At 41.7% G+C, this 26,721-nt stretch overlaps 1 protein-coding gene across 13 annotated transcripts in view; it reads left to right on the top strand.

Moving 5' to 3' along the window:
* Window positions 1-26,721, top strand: part of kif1aa (kinesin family member 1Aa) — an 81,598-nt gene that overhangs the window by 30,937 nt on the left and 23,940 nt on the right. For 6 of the 13 annotated variants that reach the window (XM_050054522.1, XM_050054520.1, XM_050054525.1 and 3 more), the window contains 19 exons: window positions 3,757-3,890; window positions 5,866-5,945; window positions 7,665-7,740; window positions 8,391-8,470; window positions 9,848-9,954; window positions 10,053-10,136; window positions 10,239-10,419; window positions 10,659-10,731; window positions 11,678-11,768; window positions 11,858-12,006; window positions 12,091-12,269; window positions 12,422-12,559; window positions 21,662-21,780; window positions 22,136-22,221; window positions 22,305-22,440; window positions 22,961-23,120; window positions 23,212-23,302; window positions 23,394-23,512; window positions 25,027-25,082. In XM_050054522.1, coding sequence (XP_049910479.1) covers window positions 3,757-3,890; window positions 5,866-5,945; window positions 7,665-7,740; window positions 8,391-8,470; window positions 9,848-9,954; window positions 10,053-10,136; window positions 10,239-10,419; window positions 10,659-10,731; window positions 11,678-11,768; window positions 11,858-12,006; window positions 12,091-12,269; window positions 12,422-12,559; window positions 21,662-21,780; window positions 22,136-22,221; window positions 22,305-22,440; window positions 22,961-23,120; window positions 23,212-23,302; window positions 23,394-23,512; window positions 25,027-25,082 — 2,139 coding nt within the window. Of the gene's footprint in view, window positions 1-3,756; window positions 3,891-5,865; window positions 5,946-7,664; window positions 7,741-8,390; window positions 8,471-9,847; window positions 9,955-10,052; window positions 10,137-10,238; window positions 10,420-10,658; window positions 10,732-11,677; window positions 11,769-11,857; window positions 12,007-12,090; window positions 12,270-12,421; window positions 12,560-16,693; window positions 17,012-21,661; window positions 21,781-22,114; window positions 22,222-22,304; window positions 22,441-22,960; window positions 23,121-23,211; window positions 23,303-23,393; window positions 23,513-25,026; window positions 25,083-26,721 lie in introns of all 13 variants that reach the window. The other 7 variants (XM_050054527.1, XM_050054518.1, XM_050054526.1 and 4 more) reach the window with 4 other exon arrangements.

Below are 26,721 nucleotides of genomic sequence, written 5' to 3'. Positions count from 1 at the left end.
TGGCTTCGTGGCTGTGGCATGGGTGGGACATGGCTTAAAATTTCATGAAGCAAGAAAGCAGAGCAAAATAACACGGAAGATTATGGGCAGTAATGAGATATCTATGATTTCCCTGATGTAGAGACTGTAACTTCCTATTCCCCTGGCAGGGTCTGTCTGACTCTACCGCCTCCTGTTGGCAGCCATAACAGTAAACATAAGACGATGCTGCAGCCTTCAGTCACAGAGGGAGTGTAATCACTTACATAATATTGGATCTTTGAGGTAGTCATCTCATTCTACGCCATAAATTTTTACTGTCTCTGTATAATACATGACTTCATTAACTGCACCGCAAAGGCAATATTATGTGATCCATCTTGGCGGGCAGCAGCCTGTCCAGATGGATGGGTGTGATACACTTTCCCAATTTATTACTCTGTGTTGCCATAGCAGCAGCTGCAGGGTTGATATTCTTTATTTTGTAGGAACTGTCAAACAAGGTTGGGAGGCTATTTTAAAAACAATAGAAATAGGATAAGATGAGACTTTATTAATCCCACACTGGGGACATTCACACCTTACAGCAGGAGTCAGAAGCAGAGAAAAAAGGAAAAAGGGATTGAGGACTTAATAAGAATAAAATATGACAAAAATACAAATTAGATATCATAAAAATGATATAATACAACATCTATATACACACCTTTTACTTATACAGATACTGTGTGTCCAAAATTGATAGTTGCAGAGGATAATTGTCATACAAGTATCGTATTTTTACCGGAAAAATATAGAAATACAGAAATATTATTGCACAATAAGAGGTAAAATATTGCACAGAAGGAAATATTACAGTATTATTACTTAGTGTAAATATAACAGACATGTATATACTATATATAATGTAGGACATCGTGTTATTGTATAGTGATAAAAGAATAATTACCCAGTATAAGTATGTGTAACGTGTATATAACAGATACAGTTAATATGTATATATTTCATAAATATTTCACAACACATATACACCATATGTATATAATAATAATAATAATAATAATAATAATGTAGTAGTATGTGTATATTAGGGGTGTAACCATTCACAAAATTCAGCTTTCATTTGGATACGACACCTTGGTGTCACGGTCTGGTGCGTTTTCTGATATAGCAAAAAATTTATAAATGCCAGAGAAATTTCCTTGATTTTTAACGTATTTGATTTATTAAAACTAACATCATAAAGATTGATCTTTCCTGACGTTGAACAATAATGCTTTACCTGAGTGGCCCATCGTCTTAACAGCACATAAAACAAATAAAGGAAACAATTCTGTCTCTGAAACACTAAAGAAATGTCCTTTTTTATGTTTTAAAACATCATAATTTGGCCTTTTGTTTTTTTTCGTTCACAGCAGGAATCACAGTCTGGGGGCTTGATTACATTAAGCATGTTAGCAAAGCCTGCGTTTTCCTCGGCAGAGTCGGGTCTCATATCTGCGGCTATATAAATGTAACATTAGCAATCTCCACGGTGATTTCTTTGGTTCTGTTGGAATCAGTTAGGAACACAGACTGTAAAGATAATGCACGTAGCTGCCATCACGTCAACCACTGGTTTGTAGGCTCCCATTTTGAAGCCTTTATTGCAGCATCATGGCTGTTGCCATCCTGTTTTTTTGGTGCCAGAAGCAACCATATTTGGGCGAGAGGCTGGCACGGTGGAGGAGCGAGGGGTGGATGTTACTGATCATCAGACAACCTTTCACTCAAAGCAGCCTGGCCCTTATTTTGCGTAACTTTAAGCCTTAATAAAATCTAAACAGATGAGTTATATAAAAGTTCACCCCCCTGTTAGCAGTTAAGCATTGGCTTCATTTTTCAGCCCCAGACATTGCCGCTTGGTTAGGAATGGCTGCCTAAATGCTGCAGGGCTAACATTACCTTGTAGTGTGTGTGTTACTCCTTGTTTTCATCTAGTTCCAACGAAAGACACTCAAGGATGCAACGTACTGTTGTTTCTTTATCCACCACTCTCTCGCCATTGTCCTTATAATTCACACTGGAAAAAGTGGCTCCGAACGCCTGGCTTGTAAGTTATTGGAGAATTTTCTATTTTCAGTCTGGTAATGACATTACAGTCGTTACTATGGGAGTAGAATGTTTTAGTTTTGGGTTGGGAGAGGCAGGCAGCATGGTGCCTGTTTCGTCATGTGGACTGCCTTGTTGAGGGCAGTGGCACTGAGTATGTTATTTTAATGACAAATTAAGCTGTATATTTTATTTCCCAAATGTAATAGGATAGTTCAACGAATCGTACTGAACTGAAAGCCTTGTACCAAACGGTTCAATTTAAATGTGTGTTTTGTCACACCCCTAATATATATGTAGATATAACAATTTAATAGTAAGAATAATATCTAGGCTTTAAATACGTATGATTATAAATGAATAGAATATATTACAACCTGAGGTCAAGTAGTGCAAAGAATCACTTCCAAGGCCAGTTGGTCTGCGAGGTGTCTTGGTTTTGACTTGTGTTCCTGTCTCTTTAGTGACAGTACCTAAACAAGGCAGGGAAAAAGTTGAACAAGGTTTATTGAGAATACAAAAAAGAACCAAAAACAGGCCAAGTTCTTTCAAAATTATATCTAACCCAGTCCACTACCAACTCAGTGTCCTATTTCTGTATATTATATCGTCATTATACACTTAAACACTGCATAATATGGTCAAATATTTATCATGATCCAAACCAACATCTTCATGTCGTCTTTACACACAATGTTGTCAACAATTTCCTTCCTGTCATGCGCACTAAACTGCCTTACAGCACCTTACCTGTCACATGTGTATTCTAACACATAAAGTAAATATAAACATAACCTACTATACTATCAAAATATACAGAAACTGTTGTGCAAACTTACCTAAACCTATATGATATGTCATATCAATACAGACATCTTTACCAAATATAGATATGTCCTTAAGTGGCTCTTACATCAAGTTTTGATTCAGAAATGAATGTCCAAAGTTTCAAGGTTATTCAAACAAACTTGTGTTTGATTGTCTGCCAGAGAAATGGACTTCTGCTTCCAGTGATTTTGTTTGACATTTCTAATTTTAGAGAAGCGCACCGAGCATTAGATGCATCTTGCTGCTTTTAGATAATAATCTTAATTGAGGGTTCTGGCTTCCCGATGTTCTCTGCAGGAAATATGACCCCATTACAAATGAGTCATTATGTCTCTGAACAAAGGGCTGCCTGCTGATGTATTTTATTTTCCATACATGATGACTCATTTTGTTTTTTGCCTGATTGGGAGTGAACAACAGAATGGCAGATGAACAATATAAATATATGGCATTTATATATTTCTGAATGTTCCTGCATATGACGCTCTGCTTGAAGTTTTTAGCTGCATTTTCTTTGGTCATGGCTGGACGGCCTCCTTGTTGCATCCCTTAAGTTGGTCCTCTCTGCGCGTGGCTTCCTGCTGCTGCTGCCCTCGCTTGTGTACTAGTTCAAATTTCTCTCTGTGAGTTAGATTTGTTTCAAGCCACTTCTTTCTTCTTCTTCTTTTCTATTCTCCCTTCTCTTCTCTTCCTCATCTGTCTGCATTTCTCCATTTCTTTATTCCCTGTTATCGATTTCCCCCAACCCCACATCCTGTACACACCCTGCGCCCCCTCCCACGCCGACAGACCTATCCGATTACAAGAACAATAACAATAAAGGCCAAGCTGTGAATCAAAGAGATGATCTCTCCACAGTGACCAATGCCATGACGGGGATGAGTCCCTCTCCGTCTCTCTCAGCCTTGTCCAGCCGTGCCGGATCCATCGCCAGTCTTCATGACCGCATCATGTTCAGCCCGGGCAGCGAAGAGGCCATCGAGAGGCTGAAGGTGAACACTGGATAATAAACTGCACAGTTCATCTGTAAAAACACACACTCTGCAATGACTCAGTGAAAATGTACTGCACGTTCATACTGGATATTCTCAACAAACAATTTATTATTCTGTTTATCACTACTGCCTGACTTCCCCTGACTGGCCCATGTCTTCCTACTGAAGTCATAAATCTTTGACTGTTTCGGAGCATTTTATTCCTGCAGAAGAGAATCGATAGTAGAGCGATGACATAAGGGGAGAGAGATAAGAAATGATCAGCAACAAAGGTCTTTCTAAAACAATATCTGCTTCTCGAGGTCAAGGATGCTTCCATGGTAGAACAGGTCCTTTCAAGTTGAGTCCCACAGAGACTCAACAAGACTTCTCCCTTGCACTGGGAGAACACTCAATGGAACAGTCTAGTGAGCGTGCAGGAGTGCATCATTAAAAAGATCCAGCCTTAAATTCCCACACCACAGTTAAAAGGCAGTGGGAGACATTGATGTGGTTGTATCATATTAACATTACAATACTTACGTTAAATGCATATTGCCATCTTCAAAAGAAAAGCAAAGAACTGGTAATGAATCAGTGCCCTCGCCTTACGAAAGTCACAACTAGGGCTGCCCCGACTAAGAATTTTCCTAGTCGACCAATAGTCGTCATTTAGGGCCATTAGTCGACTAGTCGCCTGCATGTTTATGATATTAATCTAATTATTAAATGATATATTTTGGTTCAAGGTCAAGAAATACAAAACCGTACTAATGAACCTTCATTAATATAGGCCTATATTTTATCTACATGTGCACGTCACACACTGAGCGAGCCGCCTGTTAATGACGCTGTGGGCTAATGGGCATGTAGCTACTTCCATTTCAGTTTCAGATGATACGTCATGTTTGTAGTCGACCAATGAAGATGAGTTTACATATCACCTTGGGTTCATCCTTCACCTTCTCAAAATGATCCCACACTTTGAATTTCCTGCCCGACATGTTATTAACTAGCCTGTGGAATAACCGCAGGTACCAGCCCTGGAAATGAACCTGACTCCTGTCTGACTGCTGAGTGTGGCCACTTCCTGTGTCTGTCCTTTCAAATTAAATTCCCACATGGTCCAGTCATACAGGTTTTGGTGTATTTTGACAAGGTGCAGCTCGTAATAGTAGACCAATGACATCTTGCTAATGACCTTTCTGGTCAAATAACGTTTGGTCGACTGTTCGGGGGCAGCGCTAGTCAAGACAAACTTTAGAAGTAGTCCTTGTTGATCTAATATGAGTAAAGACTCAGCATCTGGATTGCCAAATTTTCCCCTCAAATTTGTTCAGAAACAGATTTTAGTGAACTAAAGAGGTGAAAGTCTACTAGCGTATTTTCCTTGTTTCCAAATCATGGAACAGGTCCGATGTATCGTGGACATACCATTGTGAGTGTTTAAAGAGCGCTGAGGATACACACAGGAATCTTTGAAAATTCTCAGAACGAAGGACTCCGTCCTTGGTAGAACTCAAAGGATCTTAGACATCAGAATGATCATTTGGCAGGATTTGATAACATAGCATCCTTGAAATGCAGCCGTTTAAGGATTCTATCTTGACTTTAAGACGCACCTAGCTGCCTCTTTTATTTTTTAACAAACTTTACTCAAACAGCAGTAAACTGCGTTTGTTAAGGACTATTTTCAGTCCTGGATTTGGTGCTTTAATGAGTAGTTATTGCGGCAGAACCATGCACTATGTGTGGGACTGACTCAGAATAAACTACAGCGCCCACATTCATCTCAATTAAGGAGCGTGTCAGCCAGTGCAACAGTGTAGCTCACTGATATGTTTTTAATAGTAACAATAGAGCTCGATGACACAGCGGAAAAAGATATATCAAGCTTTGGCCACAATAAACAATCTCATCAGTGGGATCAGTTCACAAGACCTGTCCTTAAAATGTATTAATGTTAATTACCACTGTCTTTTCAAAATCTCAGGAAACAGAGAAAATCATCGCTGAACTTAATGAGACTTGGGAAGAGAAACTTCGCAGAACAGAAGCCATTAGAATGGAAAGGTGAGATATACAATATCCCATTTTTATTTTTATTACTTAATTTTATTCTGTTAGTAAAATCCTTCTTGAGAGTCTGGGCTAAAACAAATACATTGTGAAACACAGAGACAGCAGGTGTACAACAGAAACATGTTAAAAAACAGGACGTGGAGTTTTGTTGTTAAAGATAACTCAATATACTAGCAGAATAAAAGATGTAACAGTTAGCCACAGCATTAAAAGCACTGACAGGTGAAGTGAAGAACACTGATCATTGTGTTACAATGAAATGTTCTGCTTGGAATTCTTTGGTCCCAGCATTCATGTTGATGCCTCTTGATGCGCACCATCCACCCAAACTTTGTTGCAGACCAAGTAAACCCCCCCTCATGGCAGCGGCATTCGCTGATGGCAGTGCCGCCCCTTCCCCAGCAGGACAGTGCACCTTGCAACGCTACAAAAACTGCTCAGGAATTGCCCAAGGAATGTGACAAATGGGCCTTTTCCACTGTTGCTTTTGACAATCCAAAGTCAGACCATGCCACACCGATTTGAATTTTCATTATCAGTTTAGATGCACTGAGCTGCAACGGAGATGGTCCTTCTCCGGAGTAGGTCCAAAAGCAGGGTCACCCGCCCTAAAGTGGGTAGCGGTGACGTCTCACCAACCATAGCTAATCCCAGATGACAAAGCTTCTCCACCTCAAACAAGCTGTGTGTGTTGCGAGACGAGTTTAGTTTCTCCCCTGCCTCCTGTTTGTACTTTAGATATCCACTTTATTTTACTGTTTCATGTTCATTTTCAGTCGTATTAGAAATTGTGTGAAGTTGCTGCTCGAAAACTCAATATTTCCTTCACAATAAAAGTTTTTACATAACAAAGTAACAAGGTGCTTTTATTGTGAAGCACTTAGCTGACAGCCCAAACCGAACCAAGCCAAGCCTATGACTGTTGAAAATGGGTTAACGAGCTCAAGGCATCGACCTGGCCTCAAAAATTCCCCAGATCCCAATCTAATTGAACATCCATATGATGTGCCAAGTCTGATCCATGGCGGGACCTCCCTGGATCGGACTTGACAAAGCATGGACACAACACCTCTGTCTGCCACCAGGGCGTTGGTGGCATATCCTTTGAGTCCTTTGGGTTGCGAGGTGGGGTATGTCCCACGGATTCTCAATCGGATTGGTATTTGGAGGCCAGGTAGACACCTTGAGTATTCCCAGGCAGGTTTTGTACGGTGCATTGTCCTGCTGGGGGGGGCACTGCTATCAGTGGGTGTCGTTGCTCATTTGAGGGGAGTTTTACTTTGCCTACAAAGGTGTATGGGTGGGGGGAGTGCATCATGTGGCATCCACATGAATGCCAGGACCCAAGTTTGAAATTGCATTGTAACAAGATGATCAATGTAATTCATTTCGCTTGTCAGGGGTCTGAATGTTGTGTCTGCTCGGTATATTTTATAAGTATAATATAGTAAATAGTCCTGTTTTTATAGTTTATGAAATGATGTATCTTAAAATGACTCATATTTGTGCAGAGAAAAAAGCGCAAATCATGCACCACGTTACCACAGGTTGTAACTACCAGTGGAGCTTTAAGCAAAGAGGAACAATGGGCTCATTTGTGCAGCAAAAAAAGAAGAGCTATCATATAAATTTTATTAATGACTGAGGCATCTTGCCATAAAGATTAATCATGCAGCGTCTTGTTTTACCGAGTCTGACTTTCATCCACAGGGAGGCCCTGCTGGCAGAGATGGGCGTAGCAATGCGAGAAGATGGCGGGACAGTTGGCGTGTTCTCTCCCAAGAAGGTAAGAAAGTATGAGACATCTGCAAAACTCCTCTGTGATCTAATACTTAGCATTTAAATAATTCACTAAAATGCTTGTTTATTTACCCCAAAGCCGTCCGATAGCCCTAGAAAGCCCCAGCCTGTGTTTATCGACACAGTCGGGCTGTTTTCCCCCAACGAGGTTTGTAGCTGTGAAGTGTTTAAAGCTGCCTCCTTCTCTGAGTGTTCTGAGTCTCACTTCACCAGGAGCCTCGCCAAGGCAGATCAGTCGAGGGTTTTTCTCTTTCATTAAGTGTTATCTGAAATCTGCTTCATTACTCATTTCAAACACTCCCTCGCTGCGCTGAAGGCAGCAATGGGTGTAAACATGGGGGGAAAGATAATGGTAGTGCCCCCATTTCAGTGATTTATGGCTGTTTGCCTGCAGTCCCATAACATCAGACTGAGACTACATTAAACAGTCATGCTGTGAAGCTGTGGGGAGTGAATCTGACTGCATGGTCTTAACCATTGTTTGATGTTTGTTACTGGGAGAGAACTGTTTTTCTGCTCTCTGGAGTGCAGTGTATGCATGTGTTATATTGTAACTAACATATGGGTAATGAAAGATTAATGTATATTGCTCACTGAATTTCTACAGTAAGTAAATTATTCCTTGTTCTGTGTCAGACGCCTCATCTGGTGAATCTCAACGAGGATCCTCTGATGTCTGAGTGCCTGCTGTACTATATTAAAGACGGGATCACCAGGTTAGATATTATAAGACACTTTACAATCTAATATTAAGGTAATATAAAGGTATAGAGGAATTTTCTTCCTTTCCTAAAGTGCAAATCTACTACATGTCTTAAAGGAAAACTTCACCAGCAAAATATTATTTTTTCTATCAGTTTCTCACCCCTTGTTATGTTAAAGTTATGAATACAGCTTTGTTGTTCTTGCAGTCCTCCACATTGAGCGAAGAATCCAAAAATGGCAAATACTGACTACGTTCACATAAAGAAAATATTATGTTTTTGGCCTTACTCCTGCTCACATGCAGCCATGCATACTCCAATTAACGCGCCCTCACCTGCAGTTTATCGCATTAAAATAGGGAAAAGAACGGCTGTTGCCTGTGTCAGGATTTTTTCAAAGTTTTCCTCCAATGGCAACCACAGCCTCCCTCTTTCATTTCCTTAACCGTCGTCTTGAAAAGGCCAGTGTTGTGGTATACATGTCAATAAGAATGCTTCTAAAGCACCAATGATCCGCGATGAGACAAAACTGAATTAGAACATTGCAGAGAAAAGTTGCAACGGTGTGAGCTCGACTCAGGCTGAAAGTCGTGCATCTAGATGAGTCACCGTCTCATCTAGATGCATTGGTGTGTACCGGCAGGTTTTTAGAACGTTGCAGAACGGCGCGTTGCAAGAAGTTGCCTGTTTCAACTTGTCTCTTTGCGAATCTTTGGTCTGAACTGGGCGTAAAAGCCAAATAATATCGGCATATCCCACATGTCCTAATTGGTAAATGGTGCATTAGACTAATGCCTTATTTGGAAGATCCAAATGGAATATGCTGTGAACATGACCCGTATCACCCATTACACTTTTTATTGGAATATAATTCCTTCTTAACCACTTTAAAACAGTAGTTGCCAGTTTCTTGGTGTAACTTGCTGTGTAGGCTGCTGTGTTAGAGCAGCAAAGAGTTGATTTAAACTCATGTTTTATGGTGTAACTACTTCAAAGTATCTGAGTCTATGATGGGTGCATAGACTTGTGTATTCGCAGATGCCCCATCCAGCATTTCAGCCAGTATTGGAGGCTCTTCCGATACTGGTATTGGTATCGGAGCAACTCTAGTACATGTAAACGTACCCAATCTTGATTAATTTTAGCCATAGGGGTCCGCATTATATCCATTCGTGTGCGCAGTACGCCCCAAACGTATATTTTTTCGCAAAGACCCAGGCAGACACGCGTTTAAATTTAATGGTCAACTAATGCTCAATGGAGAGTCTAAACATATCTTTTTTTTTGTGGGTGAACTATCCCTTCATGAATGTTCAGTTGACATATAAAATCAGTACTTTTTCTATTTCTGTTTTCTCTGTCATCATATTGTCACTTTTTCTTCTATAGGGTAGGTCGTGTTGACGCCAGCAGCCGTCAGGACATCGTCCTCAGCGGCCACTTCATCAAGGATGAGCACTGCACCTTCACCAGTTCTACTGATCCAACAGGAGAAAGTGAGCCATCTTTATCTTCTTCTCCAGGCTTGTAGTAGTGGAAGTTAAATACTGACAGACAGGAAGTGAAGTCTCATGTTGCCCTCTCTGTTCCTAAGTAGCAGTTGTCCTGGAGCCCTGTGAAGGAGCTGAGACTTATGTCAACGGGAAGAGAGTGACAGAGCCCACTGTCCTCAAATCAGGTCAGTAAGCTGCCCTGCTCTGTGTTCATGGTGACTACAGTAGAAACAACATGTATGTGGTATACGCTGTTCAAATGCACTTTGACTTCTTATCCCGTAAAGGAAACCGCATCATCCTGGGGAAGAGCCATGTGTTCCGGTTCAACCACCCTGTGCAGGCCCGGGCAGAGAGGGAGAGGACCCCATGTGCTGAAACCCCTGCTGAGCCCGTTGATTGGGCCTTCGCCCAGAGGGAGCTGCTGGATAAACAGGGCATCGACATGAAACAGGAAATGGAGCAGAGGTACTTTGGGGAAACAGTAAACCATTCAACTTTGTCAAGAAAGGCTGTGTAGGTGGCAGAGTCTCACCACCATATTATAGACAGGGACAACAGAAGAGGAATACTGCTGGTAGCTGAAAGCGTCATAGCTGCCACATTAAACTTTGCAACACTGCTGCAAAAGCCAAAGTAGTATTTCCTTTAAGGTGTTTCATCACGTCTATCAAACCCGTCTTGTTCACCTGTGTTTATGTCTTCAGGCTGCAGGAGTTGGAGGACCAGTATCGCAAAGAAAGAGAGGAGGCTAACAACCTTCTGGAGCAGCAGAGACTGGTACAGTACCGAGCAGATTTGTGTGCTGTTGACATGAATCATTAAAGGCACAGGTGGCTAGATCTGCAGTAGTCTTATATTGAATACCTATAGGTATATATATACATGTGTATTTGCATGTATATATTTAACCTTTTCTCCTCTCTCCTGTCATAGTCATTTTTAAGGGGAACAGTGGCAGATAGCAGGTCAGCGGTTTATGCCACATGGAAGTGGTACATCATCTGAAAGCTGGAAGCCTGATGATTAATTTGAGATGCAGTTTAGCACTGTGTGTCAAGTTTTTCTAGTCTTAAATCTGTCGTAAACTTTGTGTTTTGGTTAGGCCCTTTTAGGACACTTTTTTAGAAGTATATGATGGGCATTCCCGTGCTCCTTTATGTCTAATAAGTTGTTGCAGCAATTTTTGGGCTGATATCATTTGTTACAGATTTGCTGCTACATTTCAGCATTTTTTTACCACTTGAGAATTGATAAAAATGGTCAAAATTCCCTCCAAAATTCCACATTAAGACACCAAAACCCTAAAGAACTCACATGCTGTGATTTGGTTTCAAAAAAAGTTTGATATTTGGAGATTTCTGGAAGAATTGCATTTTTCAGCGATTAGATGGCAAGCTCCACTGTTCTGGAAAAAAACTGAGCAACCCCCAATTTTTTAAAATACCTATGAAAGCCAAACATCCTCTGAATGCTCCAGGTCTCTAGTTTGTGGCTGTGACGTTTCATGTGGCTGTGATTATCCTAGAGGTCACTACAGGTCATTTTATACAGTGATGTTTTTAGACAAATTGTCTCATGACAGTGAAATGGCTGCTAAGTAGGCCAGCATCATCTCACACTGAAGGGTACTTTTGGTTCCAGAGGTACCATACTGAAAGTGTTTGGGGGAAATGGGGCTTCAGTGACTTGTGTTGACGTGGGTCTTCATTAATTCATCGTGTAGGATTATGAGAGCAAGCTGGAGGCTCTTCAGAAGCAAGTGGACCGTTACTACCCAGATGCCCCTGAAGAAGAGGAGGAGCCAGAGGAGGAAGGTAGTGCAAATTATTGGAGTCATTTAATATCTATATTGTTCGAAGCATATCCTCACTGAGTGATGATGTGTGATCCTTTCTGCCCACAGTGCAATGGACAGAGAGGGAAAGAGAGCTGGCTGTGTGGAGTTCCCGTAAGTGGCGGTGCTACCAGTTCACCTCTCTCCGTGACCTGTTGTGGGGGAACGCCATTTTCCTGAAGGAGGCCAACGCCATTAGTGTGGAACTGAAGAAGAAGGTCTGACATGTTGTCATTTGAACATATACCCACAGACTGATGTTAAAGTATGGCTCTCTGATCATACCATTTTTTTTTCTGCAGGTCCAGTTCCAGTTTGTGCTGCTCACAGACACGCTCTACTCTCCCCTGCCTCCAGACCTGTTGCCCCCAGAGGCAACTAAGGACAGAGAGAAGCGACACTTCCCACGCACCATTGTGGCTGTGGAGGTGCAGGATCAGAAAAATGGAGCCACCCACTATTGGACATTAGAGAAACTAAGGTCAGTAACTTAGCAAGTCTTTACACTACAATGTTTATAAAAGGTTTAAGACCAACATATATGCTTATATGCTGTCACGCAATATAATAATAAAGAGTAGAAACAAAAAAAACTTTAAAAAGTCATTATAAGGGATACATTTCTGCTTGCAGGCAGCGGCTCGATCTGATGAGAGAGATGTACGATCGTGCTGCCGATGTGCCCAACAACACCACTGAAGACGGTGAGAATGTGATGACCGGAGGAGACCCCTTTTACGACCGCTTCCCCTGGTTCCGTCTGGTCGGCAGGTAAATGCTGAACACCACTGGCCCTGTAGAGTGTAGCAACAGGACAGGATGGCATTCACACTGAACTCATACAAAGGTCAACAGCAGTGAGCAAACAGAAGCCCAGTGTTAGTCATTCACTTCAGGATAATGGAAGGCTGTTGGCTGTTACTACCACATATTGTGCATGTGGTCAGCTGATGGACAGATAATGACTGAGACACCAGGATGAGAGTAGTCTGCAGCCCACTTCATTACATTGTCTCTGTTGTTACACACTGAAGTCTGGTGTTCTCAGTCTGTGCTCTGAGTGCATTACTGTCATCAAATATCTCCTTTTGACTGATACAGAAAATTGTATTTGTATAAAGGACTTACTGGGATTCATTTATCCAAACAGGTGATCACAAATGTGCACCAACAACTTTTAAATGTATTAACTGAACATATTTTCTACAATAAACTGGTGCTCTATCTTATGGAGGATGAGAAATGACACACGTATCAATAAATAAATAAATGTTTAGATAAATACTGACAAAAAATAAATAAATAAATACTGGAAAAATAAATAAATAAATACAAGGAAAAAATTGTGAAAATTGAAATAAATGTACAAAAAATACAAATGTATGAATACAGGCATAATTAAATAAATACAGAAAAATAATGTGTAAGAAAATACAGGAATAAATAAGTAAATAAATCAGAAAATAATAAATGAATGTGTGAGTAAATACAGGAATAAATAAACAGATAAGTCAGGAAGTAAATAAAAGAATAAATGAATAAGTGAGTAAATATATAAATAAATAAATTGGTAAATAAATAAAATAATTAATAAATGCTGAAATACTATTGGTATGTTAATTAGTTATGCATTTATTTATTTACATATTTCTATAACATTTATTTATTCTTTTGTTTCTGTATTTATTTATACAATAATTCATTTATTAATTGATATTTAAGTCATTATTCATCCTCCATAATCTTCTCATAACTGATTTGACTCAGTACATTGACAGTTTCCTACTTTATATTTTCTGTGCTTCAATAATGAATGACTCTTGTTGTGTTTCTGGCAGCCAGTGTGAATATATTTCTCCTGAACATGGGCTCTTAGCTGTAACACAAAAGAACCAATTGAAATGATCAGTACATGCTAGTTGTTGCCTGGCTCGTGTTTTCTTAAATGGGGGGAAAAAATCATCTGAGGAACATTTGAGATTGACATTTCTTCAGTCCTCCTACTCAAAGCCTGCTCTTTCTTTCTCTCCCACTCTGGCACACAGCCTCCCAATCTCCCTGCCAAGCTCTGTCTCTCTTGCACACAGTCACACGGCCCCGTTACATAATATCCAGCACCGAGCCTTTAATGTCATTTAGCTCCTGCAAGACAATCAAAAATGGTTCAGCAGTAATCTGAAAAATGTCCCCCCTGAAATATGTTGTTTGTCAGCTCGTTTTCTGTCTCTCTGTTGCTCACTCAATAAATGAGTAATGCTGGCATATGTGGCCAGAGGCACCACATCTAATGAAATTTAGTTCCCCAGATAAATGATATATCAACAATCAACTGAAGTTGGATGTAGCAGTTTTTATTTTTTGTGTGTGTACTTTGTCCTTACAGTGCACGGGCACTCTTAAAGCTTACCAGTAGAGATAGCTTCAGTACACCGGTGGTGGAGGGATCCACAGGGAATTATTGTTATACTGTATTTAAATGCTACTTATATGAATTTAGTCTTTTATAGATCAGTTTTTAATTCTAGAAGCCAGGTTAAATTGGATAGTTTGAAGTAAATATTAATGATGCGTCTTCGTTGATCCTCAGGAAGACGAGAAAACAGATTAAAAAAAACAATTTTACGAAATAAATATAAGTTAAATTAGACAAAATCTGTAAAAAAAAATAATAATAATAAAATAAAAAAGAGAGAGGTGACTATACACACAATATTCAGAAATCCAGTTGTCAACTCTGGCAGCCATGATGTGTGTATTATGTATTTTTATAGATATAAATATGAATAATAAAATGATATTCTATATATTAAAATATATAAAAAATATGTGGTTTTATATGTGACATATATATGTATTTAATTTACAGCAGATACAAGCAGAAGTTATAAATAAATGGAAAAAAAGTAAATGAATAACCTCCCACTATCTATCAGTGACAGATGTTGGCTGGTCAGGGGTTTGAATGAATACATGAACACACTCAACCTTTGCTGAACCACATCTGGCTCCTGTGATACCTTGAAGTGACTGGCCTTTGGGGAAACTAATCTTTTTTTCTACAGGGTGTCAATAATCATCTTCACGGTTTGGTACACTTAAGGCTAACTTTGGTATTTTTCAACCTGGACCCTATTTTCCCATGGTTTTATATCTATGGACACATTCACACTGGCGCTATTTGGTCCACTTTAAACGATGGACACATTCACACTGGCGCTATTTGGTCCACTTTAAACGAATCCTGGTCCGCTTCCACGGATAGTTCGGTTCGTTTGGAGTGGTGTGAACGCTCATTTGAGCTCTGGTGCGGACCAAACAAGCGAACCCTGGTCCGCTTGAAAACTGGGGGTCTCGGTTCACTTGCAAGTGAATCATTGTGCGGTTCGCTTACAGTGTTTTTGTGGTGACCAAGCCGGCTGACGGGGATGGATTTCTGTTTTCTGTCCTGGCCAATCAATGAGCTGGGTTTTCTTCTTGGTCGTTTCGGGAAATACCACCCCCAAATGAGCAGCTGTTGTAACTGCGTGATGTTGTCCAGGCAGTTTGGTGCGCTTTAAAAAGTGCAGTGTGAAAGTGAACCGAACCAGATGAAGGTGTGAAATTTTTCGGCATTCCCCACCCAATCGAACCGAGTACCCCGGACTCTCCTGGTGTGAATCCCCCCTAAGTGACTCATGGGAAATTGTTACAGTATGTGTTCACTCCTGGCATCTTTGCACCGTCACTTTACGTCCACTAAAAGTGTTTGTTTTTGCTACTGACAGGCTCCGATTGTTATTTTTAGTGTCTGGCAACATTATGGAAAAGATCCCGACAGAGATAGACCTTTTTGGTAAGGAGAAGGATCCTTTTTGCTTGACCAGAAACAGCTCTGAAATCGCTATCGCCCAACCAACCAGACTGATTTTAGCATGTATAGCGCTAGTATATTTTCACATCTAACTTGGTGAATTAAATGTTCTTTTCAACCAAACCAGAGTTTGTGTTTGTTGGAACAGTGGAAAGAGGAACCAAGACAGCTTTTGTGAGTTTATTTAGTTTCTGTTGACTTTGAAGGAAACGTGTTTTACGATGATAAAATATCCGGGGTTTTTTAATGGAGTCTGGTGCGTTTGACAATAGCGATTACGGGGCTGTCTCAGAAACAAAAAGGATCTTACTTAACAACAGGTCTCTCTGTAGGGATCTTATCTATAATGTTCTCAGACACTTGGGCAGCTGTGGCTAATCCACTAATTGGAAGTTCGGCGGTTCAATCCCCAGCTCCTCCAGTCTGCATGTTGAAGTACCGAACCCTTAATTGCTCCCGATGGCTGTTCCATCGCTGTGTGAGTGCATGAGTAGCAGATGGCACCTTGTACGGTAGCTTCGGCCACCAGTGTGTGAACGTGTGCGTGAATGTGACATGCAGTGTGAAAGCACTTTAAGTGGTTGGAAGACTAGAAAGGCGCTCTACAAGTGCAGTCCATTTACTAAGAATAATATTCTGAGGTTGTCAGTGGCAAAAACACTTTCAGTGGACGTACATTGACGGTTTGAACATGTCCCGACTGGTTACAGTGCAGCCGCTCTCACTCAATACTGGACTGCTTTCAAAAGTTACTGTACAAAAACGTGGGAAAACAGGGTCCAGGTTGTTAAAATACCACAGCTACCCTTTGAGTACTGTACATGCACTCTCAGCAAAGGCGATAAAACACTTCTATCAACCTTTGCAGCTTGTCTCACACTCTCTGTGTCTTCACTGTACACACTAAACGGTCAGTGAAAGCTTTGGCTGAAAGGGAGGAAGGTTTTCTCCTGTGGTCCGGACCATATGGTGCTCTACTGCCCTTCTTGTTTGAACAAGTGTGTGCTTTCTATCTAACTGTTCTAACCTAGTTCCCATGTCTCTGGCTGCACCAGAAACCCCATTTTCAACACATGCATGAGCGAGCGCATGAGTGACCTCACCCCATCCCCGACCCTCTCCAACTCTGAAATTACTGAGCTGGCTGACCCGCAGCTGGGGGGTCGAGGGGAGGAGGAGGAGTTGGAGGAGTTGGATGACCTGGACGATGATATCTTTTTGGACGACCCGTGCTCGGAGCTCGGGGGAGAGGATGATGATGATGATGATGATGATGATGATGATGATGATGATGAGGGAGAGCTCTGCCGAGGCTCCGGCGAAGGCCAGGATCCCTTTTACGACCGCTCACCATTATTCAGTGTAGTGGGAAGGTTGGTGAGGTTTCGGGAGCATGCTGGTGGAGGAAACTAGCTCTTTCACGCTGAGACACAGGGTCTGTTTCCCTCGACAGACATCAGCACAAATGAAACTGCATTTTTGAAAATACAGAACACAACACAGATACAGTACAAGAGTGCTCTCACAAAGTCCTCAAAGCCCTGTGTGCATCAGTACATGCACAAAATTGAGGTTTCTGCAACCATATGAGTGTCGAGAGTGTCTTTTAGGTTTACAAAGAGACATCATTGTACTGTCCAGCTGGGACAAGTAAGCTTTTGTTGTAACATAATAATCTTAATATTGGGGTACTTTAGATAGATAGCTTCAGCGGAGATTTGAAAACCAATGTGGGAATTTAATTCATTTCATCTTCTGAAAGCTACAGCTGGTAACTTTTATATAAAAAAGTTTTTGTCATAATTGCTGTATCCAGACAGAAGCACAGGAGACTGATAATGTGTGAAGAAAATCATGTCACTCTGCCTCCTAATGGCATTTGCAAGAATGCACCTGCTGAATGAAAACCGAGGTGTCTCCAATGCAGCTGTCAATCATGTCAGTCTGCATTGCCTTTTTCTCACCTCAGATGTTTTCAGAAACATATTTTAGTGAACTCTTTAGGTGGGCGGTGCTTGGTACTTGCTCGACTGCTTCCAACATGGCGGCCAGTTACAAACTTTCTCATTTTACAGCTAAACAGTACACTAATAGCCTGGAAATCCAGACAGTCTGGCCCTCACCGATACACCTTTCCTACCCAAGGGGCGGCACTAACTGAGGCATTTCAAATGCCGCCACATGCAATTGGATAACACGATGGCCAATCAGAGCAAAAAACAAGGTGACATATTCATTGCACTAAGCCCCATTTGTTTACCGAACAGTGGGGCTAACTGATATATTATGCTTTTGCCATATCCCGTTGGCAAAACAGCAAAAACGTCCTTCCTGGAAACGAAGGCTTCTAGGGCAGTCTTCTGTTCCTCTCTCAAGGAGAAAGATAAGTGTAGTTGGCTTAGTGTTTCTTCCAAAGCTAAATGGAATGGACGCGGTCCTTCGGCAGCTGCCATCTTGGCTGTTTACTTTTCGACTCCTACGGTGCAGCGCTGTCCTCATCATGTTACTCCCGCCCAGAGCCCGCCTCTGTCAGATAGACTGATCTGATTGGTCCGATTAGCGATTCAGCGGGCTCTGCTCGTCGGGGCCAGATCCCTGTGCAGAGCAAATTCAAATTTGATAGGGGCGTGGCATCTGGATTTCCAGGTTAGTACACTGAAGTATGTTTCTGAAAAAAAATATGGCTACCATTCACATGATGCTCTGTGACTGGCTCTCAGGCTTCTGGGTGCTTTGGGGCACATCTGCCTCTTGTCTTAACCCAGTCATCTCACCCAGATGCACTGTCAAGTCCCAAAATTTGGCACTGATGGATTTAACATAATTCGGTACTTGTTCACATCAACATAATTCAGTGGGTAGGCATTACCAAGTGTGGCACCCAACCAAAGCCCTGATCGGGAAACTCAGGCTCGACCTTACATGAACTGGCACGGTTTCTGTCCAAGCATGACCTGAGCCCAAACCTGATTAAAAATCCAAATTTCTACTGTAAAAGTATCTCTCCCGACCCTCCGCTATATTTCTCAGTTGTTCCGTCACGTTTCTACTCTCAGTCGCAGTTCTCTCCTTATTCTCTCTCTTGATTCAGTTCAATAAACTCCTGCCATTTACACACAGGAACTGCCAGTGGCATAAACGAAACACTGGTAAATTGGCGAAAACCCAACCTGATTCAAGGCTGTTGGAAAAATGAGACATTACAGAGCAGCCCCGCCCAAACCCAGCGGGCTGGGTCGGGCCCAGTTGGACTTGGGCAGAGAATTAGAACTCTATACCCAACCCAACCCTAGTGGGAGCAGAATTTTGATTTATTGATCAGTGCTGCCTAGTTTGACAGTTTGACTGCAGCTCACGAGCAGTGATTGACAGCTACCTGATGCTCTGATTGGTTGTTTCCATCCATCATGGTGGCTTCTTGCAAATGCCATTGGAAGCACTTCAAGGAGGAAGAGGGCCATGTTTTTTTTTCACAGATCATCTGTCTCATGTACTTTTGTGTGGATATAGTGACAGTTTCATCAACATGACAAAAACCTACTTTTATAAAAGTTACCAGCTCCAGCTTTAAACACTTCCTGCTTGATCAAAACACCAATTCAATCTATCCACTTAAGTTTCTATTCCCTGTCTCAGTTGTCACTGTCACTGTGTCCCATGTTTGAGACACAAATGTTCTCAAATGTCAAACCACTACACAGATTTTTTTCATGATACTGAGTGGACACCGGAGTAGACATTTTTGGGCTTCAAGGTTTATCTTTTGCTCTCTATCTTTAATCTCATCAAATCTGACTGTTGCTTGATTTTCCTTGTTTTTTCCTTTGCTGTTTTTTTTTCACACTAACTTAAAAGCTTCTCCTTCATATTCAAATTCTACTTGTAAAAAAAAATCCTTTGTGTCAGCCCAGGGTGGGTCGGTTCATACCACTTGTTTCCATGTAAATCCAAGCAAAGTTGATGATCAACGGCTGCTTGAGGTGTGTGTCTCACTTATGTGTGGCTAAAAGCAATCGAGCGGCTTTTACAGAAGACCATTCACTCGCCAAAGCACTGACATGTCTCATGGAGTATATTCAGGTCTGATTTGCATAACACAGGAACCCACAGCGAAATGTTCTCAGCCTGCTGTGAAACCTGAAAGAGTCTGGAAACGATTCATACGAATAGCAAAGTGGTGTTCAAGGAAGACTCAAAATCTCAAGATGAAAGAGCTGGTTTCTACTGCAGCTGTCTCTTTTAGGCATGCCAGAGCACAAGTCTTTTCATTTTGACCTTTTTTGTCAATTTTTACTTGAATACGTCTGATGATGAACTAGTGCCCCTCTTTTGCACAAATTAGCACTTCGACCCAGGAGGTGCACTTTGATTTCTGATGTCATTCGTTGGTTTTTTTGGTGTAGCATACGATATATATCAAGCTGTTGGCAGTTTTTATTCAAGCTGAGCCATGTTCCGTATGATGATTTCTGTTCCATTTGCTTTTGATTCCTTTGAGTCAAGACGTTGAAAGCATTTTTGTTCACCCTTTTTTTGTCCTGAGCATGCCTTCTTTGCACCTCACCAATCTTGTCATAAGCCTCTCCCTTTTAACACTCTCCACCCTTAAATGTCTACCCCCATTAGCTTGTGGAAAATGTGGTCCTCGACTGCAAGATCAAGTATTGTAGCTAAAAACTAGAGACTGAGAAACCAAGAAATAGGAACATTTCTAGTGCAGTGCATTTATATTCTCAAAACTCAATCCTTGTTACCTCCCCTGAAGTATTTTCAAATCTAATGCAAAGTGCCTCAAGTGCTTGTTTTGGCTCTGTACATTTGATATGTAGGGTAGTGTTTTCATATTGAGGCACATTTACGATGCACATGTTAGTGCAGTAGCATACACCGATCAGCCAAAACATTACAACCCCTGACAGGTGAAGTCAATAACGGATCATCTTCTTACAATGCAGTCTTCTGCTGTGGAAACAGTGACACGCTCAACCCACCCAAACACCAGTGCAGACCAAATACACCCCTCATGGCAACGGCACTCCCCTATGGTGGTAGGGCCATAGGTGTCAACCTGGCCTCTAAATTTTCTAGTCCCCAAACTGATTGAGCATTTGTGGGACATGGCAGTACCCCAGAGATACGCCCAATCCATGGTGGGGCCTCCTTGGATCGGACTTGGCTCTGACATGTCAAGGCATGGACACAGGATCTCTGGGGTGGTGTCTGGCACCAAGGCATTGGCGACAGATCCTTTGAGACCCGTTGGTTGTGAAGTGGGATATCAGCATGTCCTGCGGATGCTCAATCAGATTTGAATATGGGGAATACAGAGGCCAGGTTGATGCCTTGAGTTCTTCGTCACGTTCCTTGGACCATCCCTGAGCAGGTTTTGCTGTGTGGCATGACACATTTTCCTGCTGGGGGGGGCCACTACCACTGGGGTACTTTGTCCGCAACAGTGTTTAGGTTTGGTCAAGTGGCATCCACATGAATGCCTTGACCAAAGGTCGAACCAGCAGAACATTGCCTTTTAACGAGATTATCAAAGTTAGTCACTTCACCTGCCAGTGGTCTTAATATTTTGGCTGACTGGTGTATATTCATTAAGCAATGCTAAGAAAACATTGTTTCAGGAATTGCTCATGAGGAAATCATCTGCTGTCCAGCTTAGTAAAGAGCTGGTTTCCAATTGTTTGCAATTATTTAAAGAATGACCCTTACACACATGCTCCTTAGCCTCACCAAGCTTTCATCAACACAATACAAAAGTTCAGGAAGACTGCATGTGACCCATAATTGTCCTGAGAATGTCATTATGTATAGATGGTGAGGAAAAGCCCCCACAAAGCGATAGTAAAGGGCAGCCATGGCCATCGCAAGAGCAGTCCCAGCTTCTGTTTGGTTGCTTTGCAGCTCTGTGTTCTGTTGTCCAGTCCAGTCAAATTTTTATCAACTGTGAGATAATCACCTCAGCTGGGCTGTTTTTAATCTTTTATCATTTGTTTCTCTTTCTGCCTCCTGTCCAGGGCTTTTGTTTATCTAAGTAACCTGCTGTACCCGGTTCCTCTCGTCCACCGTGTGGCCATCGTCAGCGAGAAGGGCGAAGTGAAGGGCTTCCTCCGGGTGGCGGTGCAGGCCATATCAGGTAAGGCTTGGATCCTCAGCCTCACCATTAATGGATCCCAGGTTTCCCATCCTCCTGCTGATGCTTCACGTTAATTAAAAAGTTTGGTTGCTTAAAAGTTTTTTGGTTTGGAAGCCTGTAAAAACTTAGTTCTAGATTCTTTACCCCGTTAGTAGTGCATCACACCTCACAGCAACTTTTAGACATTTTTGTTTTGTTTGCGAGCAGGTGTAAGTGACAAAGAGGCAATACAACATCAATGGAGAGCAATGAATTGTTTTCCCCTCCAGTTCAGTTATTTAAGAGGGATTGAAAGGACAGGCTGTGTGTGACTTCCTGAGGGAGTGAAGTGAAGGTGCTTTGTGTTTCCCTCCAGCTGATGAGGAAGCTCCAGACTACGGCTCAGGAGTGAGGCAGTCAGGCACTGCCAAAATCTCATTTGAGGATCAGCAATATGAAAAGGTAGAGAATGTCAGTATACGTAGACGATACTGGATTTACCTGTACACACTAACCAGCTAACCAGTCTGTTTTGCACCTTGCAGTTCCAGTCTGAAACCTGCTCAGTAGGACTGTCCCGTACAGGGATTTCACAGGAGGAGCTGCGTATCGTGGAGGGGGAGGGGCAGAATGCAGAACTGGGACCCTCAGCTGATGAGGTCAACAACAACACATGTGCGGGTAATTGTATTATATGAGTGAATGGATACATGGTTTGAGGTGTGTGTGTAGTGTACCACTTGGCCCCAGACTTTCTGCGTGAAAGACTCATGATGGACTCAGTCCTGAGGGTCGAAGCAGGGAGCAGGTGATACTTGGCCCAAATCAGCCTAGATCAGTGTCCCAAATCCCAGCAAAACCTCATTCAGTCATGGTTCATGTTGGGCTGCAACCATGGACTGTTTTGAAGCCAGCTGAACTGCAAATTACAACTGTTATACAGCGCTCGACTGCACCACACCACAGCTGTATGGGTTGTAGCTGCTGCAGAAATGGGCCAACTACATGTTGCATTAAATCGAAGAATGCTTGTGTTGATTGGCAGTGAGCAAAACCATATGACTAGTGACTGGAGAAGTTTTGACACAACTTCGCACTGGATTATTTCGGTCGATACGTTAAAAATATGGAGTACCGATTCCCAGCCCTGCCAGAATGCCAGCTTCAACCTGTGTCTGATTTTATGTTGCTTTCCTCACAGCTGGTGCGGATGAGCTGGAGACTCCACTGAAGAGTGTGGATGGAACGCTTGACACGACTTTGGAGCACCTGAGGATCGGTAACATTTTTACCTTCAGGGTGACGGTCCTGCAAGCCTCCAGCATCTCTGCAGAATATGCTGACATCTTCTGCCAGTTCAAGTGAGTTTTTAGTTGTACATTTTTCCCATGATTGTTATTATGTTCCTTTCACAGTTTCACATGTAAATGATTCAATTTGGATTGATTTCAGTTTCATCCACCGCCACGATGAGGCCTTCTCCACCGAACCCCTAAAGAACACAGGCCGCGGCCCGCCTCTCGGCTTCTACCATGTGCAGAATGTAAGATGCATCAGACAGATCCTCTACAATGATGACTTGTTGCTGCAGGTTTTCATTAAGGGCTTTAACATCACTGTGTTGCTTTTCATAGATTGCTGTTGAAGTGACCAAATCCTTTGTCGACTACATCAAGACTCAGCCAATTGTGTTTGAAGTGTTTGGACACTACCAGAAACAGCCTTTCCTCCCACTTTGCAAAGACATCATCAGGTACCTGGCTGAGAAGTCACATAGTCTGCACACCTTGTCGACCACAGGGACTTTCCCAGGGACTAGAAGCATTTGAGCAACTCATTGCATTGTGACCACAGGGATCTAAATTACGTTCCGAGTATGTTATTGTTTTAGGGTGTTGTTTGCAGGGACGACTGTCGCTGACTGGTCAGAAACACACAGTGCTGCTGCTTCAACTTGTGTATCACTTTGTTCATAAAATAAGGAAGTGCTTAAGCATCGATTTAGGTTTATTAGTAAATTAGGTTTTGTTGATGGCCCCCAACTTATTTTAAAAAACAAAGAAAGAAAAAAGACAGGCTGTGGTGCCGTGAGAAAGCCATGAATTAGAGAAATAAAACGTTATTTTTATTTTCTGATAGTTTCACAGCAGTCATGTTCTACATTTCAGCACTCAACAGATGATTTAGGGCCTGTCCCAATACCCCCCCTTAGCCCTACCCCTTAGCCCTACCCCTAGATTTGCGCGTTCCCGTGAGGGGTAGGGGTGTCCCAATTCCTTTTTGCGTGTACGGGTAGGGGGCATAACGAGGGGTAGTGGGTATGACACTAGCCCTTCGGAGCAAGGCATTTCAGATGCCGACTTGCCAGCGAGGGGTAGACATCGCCATGGCTACCACCGAGCAAGAGACGGGGAAAAAGTTTTTATTGCTATTTATGATGTCTAGATTGGAGTTGACAGAAAGCTAGCCAGCTAGCTAACGTTACTGTAGTCAGGTTGCTCGTTAGCTAGCTAGCTAGCTAGCTCGCACCATCTGGCGTCTGTCATCTGTCCTGTTCTGCAAAATTGTCGGATTTTTCTCATTACGATAACACGCCGGCTAGTATAACTATGCTGCCTCGTAATGTTAGCTGGTTAGTTAGCTAGCTAGCTAGCAGAAGTCCCCTGTCGTACATATCCTATTACTCTAATGGTACATTTGTAGCAAGCATAATAGTAGCTAACGTTACCGTTACGTTGTAGATGCCAGTTGGAAATGTAGATGGCTTGCAGCTTCCTGTTTAAAATAGTTACGTATGTGTGAACGTAACCGACACTGTGACGTAGTGAGTGGTGTCCCAATTCCTAGGGAAAGATTTCAACCTCTACCCCTCGTTTGGGCCTTACTGTGGCGACAGATGGTCTTTGATATCCAACATGCAGTAAGGTTATGCAGCAGTAGATGTCGTTGCAGTGAAGCAAACCAAAGACGTATTTTTTTCTGAACAGGTTTTGTAGATGAAATGGGCAAGCACACTGAACTGCAGACTGCAGAGTGTGTAATCACCTTCAACCGCCAGCAGTTTGATTCCTGTTATGTTGCTTTTTCACACGTCAGCGAACTATTTCACCTAATGGTCACGGGTCTGTAGCCACAGTGGAAACGCAGATAGTTGTCCCTGGAATTATAAGCTCCAGTAACTGTGGGTCGAAATGCGGCTATAGATTTGATGCATGTGGTTGTGTTTTAATAAAATGACACATTATGTTTTGTTATTTCCACACCCAGTCCACTACGTCCCTGCAGAAGACAGTTCCCACGAGTGATGCCTCTGTCCAAACCAGGTAAGTAAACTCCTTGCAGAGTCACTTTGCTTTGAATTCCACCATTTATTCATGTTGTATTGTCTTTGTACTGGTGTCCCTGCAAGCCATGTCATCTTAGCTTCATGTTGTTGGGTACGAGCAGTTGACTCTGACGCCTCGCCGGGCCGGGAGAAATCGCTGGACCTGATCCGATACCTGGTCCCAGATGTGTTCAATGGGGCGCTGGTGGACTCGCTGTCAGGCCACGCTCTGTCTGCTGCTGGCGTGGCTGCTTCCTTCTTACTGGAAGTAAACGAGCGAGCTCAGCCGACAGCACCACCCACCTCTATCTGTTCAGTTATTAAAGCTCAGAAGCCGGGTTGGTTACTGACGTCGGATCCAAGAGAATCCTGTGACTGAAAGCCTTTTTATATCAAGTGTGTATCTTGGTGTAACTTAAAAAATACTCCAAAGCCAAGAGACTGTTGTGCCGCATTACATTTAATGAACTGACGACTATTTCAAAGTACTTTCTTTCTAGAGAGATTCAAGCTGCAGTGACAGCAAAACAGAAGAAATAATTAGTATGTTTTATAGTTTGTGTTACGGTTACTACTGGTCACTGATTAGTAGAACCTGTGAGAGTTTTAAAACTAAAACTATTTGATATAAAAAGATAGTTTTCTGGTGTCAGGATTCAGTTGGATCGGCTCTCTGGTGTACTGTGTTGACTTTTGACCTGCGTGGTGGATTCTCCTTGCAGTTCCTCCTTTGAGCTCTTGTTGAAATGGATCACAGTGCCTTTCTGCTACAGTAGCCAGTCAGTTATACGGTATATGTATATATTATACAGATAAAATAAGACTTACTGATCTCCAGAAGGAGAAATTCACATTACAGTAGGATGATAAAGTTGTGCATTGTGCAGATATATATGTGCAGAACACATATAAAATACTATTATGTTTGCTTGAGTTTGGATTAAACTGCATGTAAATGTTTTTTTCATGCAACTCTTAACTCCTTTTGGGAACTACCTTCAGTTGGAGGAATGAGGTGTCAGACAAAATTTATATGGAGGATGAAAAATGACATAAGTATCAACAAATAAATGTATCAATAAATACACTAAGAAATTAATATGAAAATACAAAAAGTAAAGAAAAGATAAATGCTGAGATTAATATGGATATTAATAAATAAATGCAAATAAAAAAATAAATGCAGAGTTTAGAACATCCTACCTCACAAACATGAAGACAGACATGCAGAAATAAACAAATGTGATTGTACAAAAATTTAGAAATAAATGTAAGATATTTTTTATGTACTGTTTAATTATCAACCTTTATTTATTTATGTATTTATCTATTTATTGCCATATTTGCATTAATTTGTTCTTTTATTTTAATTTTTATTTTCAGATTTATTTGTTTTTTTTATTCCTGTATTTATCTATGCATTTATTTATTTTTTTATTTATACTTAAGTCATTTGTTGTCCTCCGTAGATTTAATACTTGCCACAAAACAATGACGCTCAACAACAAGGACAAAATACTGCTCAAAGACTTTGTGCATATACTTGCACCCATGCACGGGGTATATTTGTTAGTACAAAGGGCCGTCTTTCAAAGTCAGAACCCACAGAGCCAGAGCTCGCAAAGGTTTATGAATAC

This window comes from Epinephelus moara, chromosome 10 (genome assembly GCF_006386435.1).
Source record: "Epinephelus moara isolate mb chromosome 10, YSFRI_EMoa_1.0, whole genome shotgun sequence".
Lineage (NCBI taxonomy): Eukaryota > Metazoa > Chordata > Actinopteri > Perciformes > Serranidae > Epinephelus > Epinephelus moara.
Note: the sequence above shows the minus strand (reverse complement) of the source record. Positions and strands in the feature narration are given on the sequence as shown.